Consider the following 9,174-nt stretch of genomic DNA (forward strand, 5'->3'; position numbering starts at 1 on the left):
AGCCATCATTTTTTTCATGAGAATATAAAGAAAACACATCTAAGTTACAGTGGGATGCAAAAGTTTGGGCAACCTTGTTAATAGTCATTATTTTCCTGTATAAATCGTTGGTTGTTACGATAAAAAATGTCAGTTAAATCTATCATATAGGAGACACACACAGTGATATTTGAGAAGTGAAATGAAGTTTATTGGATTTACAGAAAGTGTGCAATAATTGTTCAAACAAAATCAGGCAGGTGCATAAATTTGGGCACCACAAAAAAGAAATGAAATCAATATTTAGTAGATCCGCTTTTTGCAGAAATTACAGCCTCTAAACACTTCCTGTAGGTTCCAATGAGAGTCTGGATTGTGGGTGAAGGTATTTTGGACCATTCCTCTTTACAAAACATCTCTAGTTCATTGAGGTTTGATGGCTTCCGAGCATGGACAGCTCTCTTTAACTCACACCACAGATTTTCAATTATATTCAGGTCTGGGGACTGAGATGGCCATTCCAGAACGTTGTACTTGTTCCTCTGCATGAATGCCTTAGTGGATTTTGAGCAGTGTTTTTGGGTCGTTGTCTTGTTGAAAGATCCAGCCCCAGCGCAGCTTCAGCTTTGTCACTGATTCCTGGACATTGGTCTTCAGAATCTGCTGATACTGAGTGGAATCCATGCGTCCCTCAACTGTGACAAGATTCCCAGTCCCTGCACTGGCCACACAGCCCCACAGCATGATGGAACCACCACCATATTTTACTGTAGGTAGCAGGTGTTTTTCTTGGAATGCTGTGTTCTTTTTCCTCCATGCACAACGCCCCTTGTTATGCCCAAATAACTCGATTTTAGTTTCATCAGTCCACAGCACCTTATTCCAAAATGAAGCTGGCTTGTCCAAATGTGCTTGAGCATACCTCAAGCGGCTCTCTTTGTGCTGTGGGCGGAGAAAAGGCTTCCTCTGCATCACTCTCGCATACAGCATCTCCTTGTGTAAAGTGCGCCAAATGGTTGAACGATGCACAGTGACTCTATCTGCTGCAAGATGATGTTGTAGGTCTTTGGTGCTGGTCTGTGGGTTGACTCTGACTGTTCTCACCATTCTTCGCTTCTGTCTATCCGAAATCTTTCTTGGTCTGCCACTTCAAGCCTTAACTTGAACTGAGTCTGTGGTCTTCCATTTCCTCAATATGTTCCTAACTGTGGAAACAGACAGCTTAAATCTCTGGGACAGCTTTCTGTATCCTTCCCCTAAACCATGATGGTGAACAATCTTTGTCTTCAGGTCATTTGAGAGTTGTTTTGTGACCCCCATGTTGCTACTCTTCAAAGAAAATTAAAGGAGGAGGGAAACTTACAATTGACCCCCTTAAATACTCTTTCTCATTATAGGATTCACCTGTGTATGTAGGTCAGGGGTCACTGAGCTTACCAAGCCAATTTGAGTTCCAATAATTAGTTCTAAAAGTTTTGGAATCAATAAAATGACAACGGTGCCCAAATTTATGCACCTGTCTGATTTTTTTCGAACAATTATTGCACACTTTCTGTAAATCCAATAAACTTCATTTCACTTCTCAAATATCACTGTGTGTGTCTCCTATATGATATATTTAACTGACATTTTTTATCGTAACAACCAACGATTTATACAGGAAAGTAATGACTATTAACAAGGTTGCCCAAACTTTTGCATCCCACTGTATTAACATCTGTTTAACATAATGTGTCAACATCCTAGATCAATTGTTATTGTATGATTTCTGATATTCTTTATGTACTCAGGTCTTTCCTTCCTGTATTTTTGTAGCAAAAAGGAATACATGTTCCGAAAGATGTCTCCGCAGGAAAAGCTGCGTAATGAACGTCACCTCTTCCATGGAACCTCCCAGTGTGCAATTGATGCTATCTGCAAGCATAATTTTGATCCTCGACTCTCTGGCAAACACGCCACCGTTTATGGACAAGGAAGTTACTTTGCTCGTTATGCCAGCTACTCCCATCGCTATGCACAACCATCTCAGAATGGAGAACATTATGTTTTCCTATCCAAAGTTCTGGTTGGAAAATCAGTTGTGGGAAAACCGGACATGCGTCGACCTCCACCTGTGCATCTGGATAACCCTACCAGTGATCTTTATGACTCTTGCGTTGATAAACTTACAGATCCAAGTATATATGTGATTTTTGAAAATGACCAGTGCTACCCTTATTTCTTAATCAAGTATAAACCATTATTACCAACTGTAAATGTGGACTGAAAGCAAAGAATTTCAGCAAGTGAAGACTCGCTGCCATGTCCTGTGAGATAAAAGAGTTGTTAACTCTCATGTTATAGTGGAGAAGATGATGTATGTGGCTCTTCAGCCAGTGCCTCTCCAATGACTTGTCAGGAAGTGATTATTACCAAAGAACTGAAAGAGTTCATACACATACATATTCTTTCCTCTCTAGCAACCCATTTATTTTCACAGCTGCTGCGTGGGAGAATGACAAGGGTAAACTTAGCAGGCAGGGTCAGAGAAGTCTGTATGACATGGTTAGAGATACAAAGAATGAATTCACTGCTCATCCAAGACAAATCCAAGAACAAACAAGCTCCTTATTATTTGTCTTCCTGTAGACTGTTTATTAGTTGCAGGACAGAAAGCCATGCATTTCTGTGTTCTTCAAAGAGTAGCAGAATAGAAATAAACCTGAAGATGGAAAGTCACACCACAAGGCAGACATTTCGTCCTCCAAGTTCCAATTAATGATATAACTGGCACAATAAATAACACTCCAGTTTAAAACATCTAACATTTCATTTGTTTTGGTGCATAAACTCAAAAGTGTGTGTTTATGTATTTTTAAAGTTAAATTGGATTTCTTTCTTCTCACTTTCTAATGTTGGCCATGTTTATCTGTATAGTTTTAAGTGTTCTGCTTCAAAATTGCACATTTTGGCACGAAGGTCAATTAACTTTAGAAGCCTTCAGATTTTGAGTAACCATTCTAGTTACAAATTAAAACAACAGTGTGCAATACGTAAAGGTTAACTGCTCTAGCCTTCAGTTGGGAATTTTCCATTTTTCCATAGCTGTGGTTTTCTTAACATTGTTCACTGTAGTAAACTGTATCTGCTGCTTTTCATTGCATTTAAGATCTCAGCCATCATCCATGCCAAATTTAACTTAACTGACAATGTTTGCAGGCCTCAGCACAACATGATTTTGTATTTAGGCAGGTCTGTAAAGTATGAATAGTAAGTTTGCCTGCAGAGAGGATTATATCAGGGTAGACTGTGTCCTGTAATTGCCAACTACCTGGGGATGGTGTGGGTGTTGGGAGGTGTCCAAAAGCAATCACATGAGGACCTGCTCTAAATTACAATAAATTAGTAAACCACAAGCACAGTATTACAAGGGGCCAGCATTAATAAGCCTTTATTTTTGGGTGCCTATCAAAAAAAGAAGCCCATATTAAATACATTAATATCAAAAATATTTGTTTATTGTTAGTTAGTGTTCATTATGTATAGTTAGTGAGTTGCTTCAATTAATATGCCCAGTCACTGTCTGGAGTTTGCACATATGTATGTCTGTGGGGATGTTCCTCCTGCCAACCTGACTTTCCCGTGTGTGTTTTGCTGATAATTCTAGATTGGCCCTGTATGCTTTATAAGTAGGCCACTGCATTTTACTGCTGTCCCTTCCAGCGTTGATTCCTGCCTTGCAAGTAGTGCTGTGAAGATAGGCTCTGACCACCCAATGACAACAATGTGGATTAAGCAGGTTTGAATGTTAGGATACGTTAATGTTTTATGTAGTGAGGTCCTGGAATAGAAATACGTCTTGAGATGCTTATGTCTGCTTTGAACGTAGAATTACAATTGCAAAATTGCTTGGAGCCTTTTGTGGATGTGCAATGTTTTTATTGTTAAACTGCATATAGTGTTTTGTTTGGATATTGGTGCCCAAGCAATGATAAAATGCCATCGTCTTGCAGCATAAATGTCCATGCTACATACTTACCAGTGAAGATTTAACTGATTAATGATGAACAAATGAGTTCACCATTCAACCCTTTCAGCTTATGAATATATTCTTGTAAATGAGTAACCTTATTAAAACTAATTTTTATAGGTACATAGTATAAGTCAAATCTGTCATCTGTCACAGTGATTCACAGTACAGATAACAAATAGTAACAGATTAGTAACATAGTAGTAACAGATTTGTTGTGAAACACTGAAAAATCTCTCCTAGTAGACAGGGTTCATGTTTAGTTTGTGGAAATGTCATAATTCATTTTTATTTGCTGTAGCAGAAAGGCCTTAGTAATCTTGGGACAATGGATGAGATTAAATTTAGACATTATCTGGGATTGTACCAATATAACTAATTTCAGTCATGCAGTGGAATTTCATGTCAGCTGTTCTTTTGTTCTTTGAAATGGTGTGTTTACTACTTACTGTATTTGTGTTATGAGTTTTTGTCCATGTTCTCTTCTTGTTTAATTCACTGTGTCCATGTCAGCTATGGTTCCATTTTAAATGTTTTTCATAAATTCCCGTGCTGGGCTGAATTGCCATGGATTTGCACCACAATTTGAAGATTTACAATGCAGTACACTACCAAAAACCTGAAATGTGTCTCAGAATTGACCTCCGCATAGCATAAGCTTAGTCAGCCACGCAGAGACCACTTCTAAAAACTGAGTGGCGCACTTCCTGGTGACATCTGCTCATCTCTCCGTGTCAGCCCCTTTCCTACATTTTCCGTGCAGCATCACCTCTACATGGGCTGGTGATAAAAAAGCTCTCTGGGGCATCTTTAAATAAAGCAGCAGCTAAAACGATGCCCAAACTAAACCTCTGTCCAGCCATCACTGTTTGGCAGGCCAATGATATGTAGATGTTCTTCCTTTCTTCTTTCTTCTAAGTTATATTGTTATTATATTGTTATCTGCCATGGGGATTAGCAATGAACTTAGTTAAACAGACTTAAGATTGATCCTTTTAGAATAAACAAGTAAAAATGCATACATTTACATTCAGTTTAGAAAATCACACAAATATTTCCATACTATTTCATCCTAACTTATTAACATCAAGGCTTGGAGAACGATAGACTGTACCAGCAGTAGTGGCACTCTGGTTCAAATACTTAAAAAATATCCAAATATTGGTAGCTAAAGAAGAAAATACTGTTCAGTAGTGCTGTTCACAGGCATCAGATTGCCCATGTGCACTAGAATAGCGATGGCACCTGTCCATACAGTGCAATTATGACAGTGTTTCTGCTTCATTGCTATACTAAATACAATTTGAAAAGCTTTTCACTGCCCAGATTTGTATTTTTTGACTCTGAGCTGCCATTTTATCCAAATATTGATTTATGTGTAGAATTGATAGATTTCTAACAAATTTACTGAATACACACACAGATACATCAATCTTCTATTGACTACTCAAGTATTCTGTTTCTGACGTTGTGTAAATATGTATGTTATGTATAGGTATACATTTACATGCAATATTGGTTAAAAACCGAGCAACTTGTACTTGTACACTGTACTTGTGTGAACAATGAACTGAGTAACTTCCAAGAAAAATGTAAGAACTAAATGGAAGACAAAAACCTTAGTTTTAGTTTTCTTAACTTACCGAATGCCACTTGACTGCTGCTGAAGATGGGTTTTTTTTTTAAATTTTTTGCAGGCCCTTTCTGACGTGAGCCCCAATCATTTGCCCTACTGATTCAGACTGGTTTGAAAGAAAAGCTTATTTTGACCCACTGCAAAGACAAAAAAAAACACTTGAGCTCCCATGCAGCCCCCCTCTCTTGTCAATCTGTTCTTAAACAGCTGCAGAAATATCCATTACATGGCCCCCCAAGCTCGCACACAACAGCTACCATAACAGTTGCTTGTCTTTTAATATTTGCCACATCTGCTGTAAGACAATGTGTGGGATGTCATTACTGTGTATATTGTTGAATTCTCGATGAGACGTTTGATTTTATTTCTGCTGTTCTCCTTTCTCATAGTAACCTTTCACCCCAGCTGTTTAAGGGAGCTTTACCTATTCATACAAGATATCAGATCTTGCCTGAAGAAGGAGCCTGAGCTGCTTCGAAAGCTTGCATATTGTAATCTAATTCTATTCAGCCAATAAAAAGTGTAATTTTGCTTAACTTCTCACTAACTAGGGGACAAAAGGGGGGAATTCCTGGAATAATGTGGTGCAAGTGTTTATACCAACTAAACAAACTGCAACTTAAGAAATATTGAATTAAAGAAAAATTGTATTTTAATGCTTGGACCCAGACTCGTTATAAACAAAAACAGAGCTGTGATTTACCTATAAACCACACTAGAGACAAAAGACTGAAATAGCCATCCCTCTTCTGAACTCTTCCAACAGCATCACTGGTGGCCTAGGCCGAGGAGAGGTTTACTCTTCTTAAACAACATTGTGAACCTCTCTCTATGTAAAGCTGAAGTGATATGACAGCTTTCACATAGTATTCCGGAGACCACCATTATGTATTTAAACACATTCACCGTGAGGATGCACTTTGTGAATATTTCAATGGCACAGCTTTCCCACCACCTCAGCAAAAAGAGGCAGAGTGACTTCTGATTTGTTCAGCAGTCTTGCACTATGAATGAGGACCTGGATGAAGATCATTGCCGCTAAGCCATTTGATGCTCAGCTCGTCATGATAAGGTACTTTAATCTGCACATTTGCTTACTCATTGAACTGGAGAATCGGCGACTGCAACATTTCTTTGCAAGAGAAAATCTTACGCTCTGCAATTTATGCATTTTTTTCAACCTGTTTGGGTTGTAGTTTCAGTCTTTGGTTGAAGTATTGACTGAACAGCTTCACCAATTGATTGTTTTCTTTGTATTCTGGTACCGCAAAATGCACTTTATATGAATCACCATCCGCATCATCATTTATGCCTTCCAGCACCAAACCGTTTCCTTTTTTAGTCTTAAAAGCAATGTGAAAAGTCAGTGTTACTTTGCTTCTTGTAAATGGAGAAACTGCTCTAATTGAACTTTAGCAAAGGTGTGCTTTTTAAACTCTGTAATGTCATGCCAGCCATTTGTACCTCTTTTTTTTGTATTTTTTTTTTTAAATCCGGCTCATTCAACACAGGCTGAACTGAAGTGGCTGATTCCCAACTTTTGGTCCATAATAATCACACTTTTCATTCCTACCATTTTCTTAATAAGAGTTTGATTTTTGTTTTTTTCTGTAGAGTCTTGCACTTAATATTTGTTTTAGTTTATAAATAGACTTAATAACCTGAAGTCTTTTCATTCCATTAAGCTTTTTAATTCAACTCTGCCATGCTAGTATTTTCAAGTTCCATAATGAACTCTTTGGTATATTGGGCTTGTGCTTTTACTTTTGTCCTAACCAATTTTTTCATCAGACTAATTCCAAATTTTAAATTAAATAGGTTTAGTAAACATTACCCTCTTTCTTTATGCATATACTTTATTTTGTCATTTCTAATTGTAGGCATGACTGTTATTTTTTTTTTAATTGTGCAGCGAATAATACACTGAAAGTGGTGGCAAATATGTATGTGCTTTATTTGAAAAAATAAAAACACAATCTTGTGTGTTTGTGAAGGTTCAAAGTAAATGCCAAAATTGTTCAACTAAATACAAAAATTGATTACACTTGGAGTATTTAAGTTGCAGCTGGCAGAGGCTGTAAGGGCCAGGATTGGGACACACTGCACACAAGAGTGATATGAATTAACGCTTGGTCTTGTGGATCTTTTGAGGCAGCAGGCATCACCATAAACTGCGGTATCAAAGCCTTAAGAAGTCTGGTGAGTCCCTGTAGTGTTGCTGTGAGTAAATATATGTGCATTTGCAGTTGGTGACATGCTTGAATGTCTTTGTATTCTTCTGTTATCTGCCTGTGTTTTAGAAACAAACAAAAAGATGTACATCCTAGTAGACAAAGCCATGTTTTTAAAGTGAAAATGACATCGTTTTATGCCAGTGGAATATGTACTACAAACTAACATACAGAAACTCTGCCCTTTTCAATTTGGGTGTTATCATAACACAAGGATCTCAAACTCCAGTCCTGGAGGACCACAGTGGCTGAAGGTTTTCATTCTAACCCTTTTCTTAAGTAGTGACCTGTTTTTGCTGCTGATTATCTTCTTTTGAATTAATTTTAATTGACTTGTTTTTTTTAAGATTTGTTCCCCTGAATTGCTTCATCTCTTTCCTTAAACAGAAATGAAACGTGAAGTGAGTGAGCCAACAGTAGACCAACTAAGGTCAGGGCCTCAAATTCCAACCAGTTGCTTAATTAGGTGTTGAGTCTTGTAGTTAATTAAACCTGTTCTTTAATTCCATGGCTTGTTGCTGCTGTCATTGTGCAGTAGCATACATTTCTGAAATTGTTCATTTTCTCTTTTCTAAGAGCTCTGTTAAAGTGTTTTGTGGACCTGAGCAGATCAGAGTTAATTAGCAGCAAAAACAGGTCACCAATTAAGCAAAGGGTTAGAATGAAAACCTGTAAACCCAGGACCAGAGTTTGAGATCCCTGTCACAACCAATTCAGTGACCTGTTTTATACTTGAATGGAGTTATAAATTTTATACAAGTTGTTTTCATTTTATCCTAGCATATCTGAAGTGACGCTCTTAAGTACTGACTGACAAAGCAGCTTAATGCGCCATATCCACTAATCCAATCAGAAGAAGATCATACATGTGTGTTCTGAACAGCTGTAACAGTTGTGGTTTATGCATTGTCATAATGGTGTTACTTTTTTTTATATATATTTGTATAATGTACTGTATACAGTGTGATGATAAAGCAGCGGTTAGCATTCATTGTGAGAGAGAACACTACCAGTTTATTTATCCATAATATTGTACTTTGTTTTAACAATCACTATCAATAAATTGTTTTCTTATTTTTTATATGGTTGTAATTTATTTATTAATAAAGTCAATACTTGGATGCTTAATAATGGAGTTGCACACAGTTTGGCTGATAGGTCTATTGACATGACTCAGGTGCAGAACAAAGACTTGGCGATGCTGGGCTTGAGCATTTCTTTATGATGGACTTTTTCAGTTACCAGCATCCAATTCACAGTGCAACTACAGTGTTATATAAAAGGTACTGGCTGTTTTGGCACTGAATAACTGAAAAAGA

At 37.5% G+C, this 9,174-nt stretch overlaps 1 protein-coding gene across 2 annotated transcripts in view; it reads left to right on the forward strand.

The window, feature by feature from the left end:
* The window catches only part of LOC120525099 (protein mono-ADP-ribosyltransferase TIPARP-like), a 59,481-nt gene extending 51,641 nt beyond the window's left edge, over window positions 1–7,840 (forward strand). For both annotated transcript variants that reach the window (XM_039747102.1, XM_039747104.1), the window contains exon 7: window positions 1,795–7,840. In XM_039747102.1, coding sequence (XP_039603036.1) covers window positions 1,795–2,245 — 451 coding nt within the window. In that variant the 3' untranslated portion in view covers window positions 2,246–7,840. The remainder of the gene's footprint in view (window positions 1–1,794) is intronic.
* Window positions 7,841–9,174: the final 1,334 nt, after the last annotated feature.

Source organism: Polypterus senegalus, chromosome 3 (genome assembly GCF_016835505.1).
Source record: "Polypterus senegalus isolate Bchr_013 chromosome 3, ASM1683550v1, whole genome shotgun sequence".
Taxonomy (NCBI): domain Eukaryota; kingdom Metazoa; phylum Chordata; class Cladistia; order Polypteriformes; family Polypteridae; genus Polypterus; species Polypterus senegalus.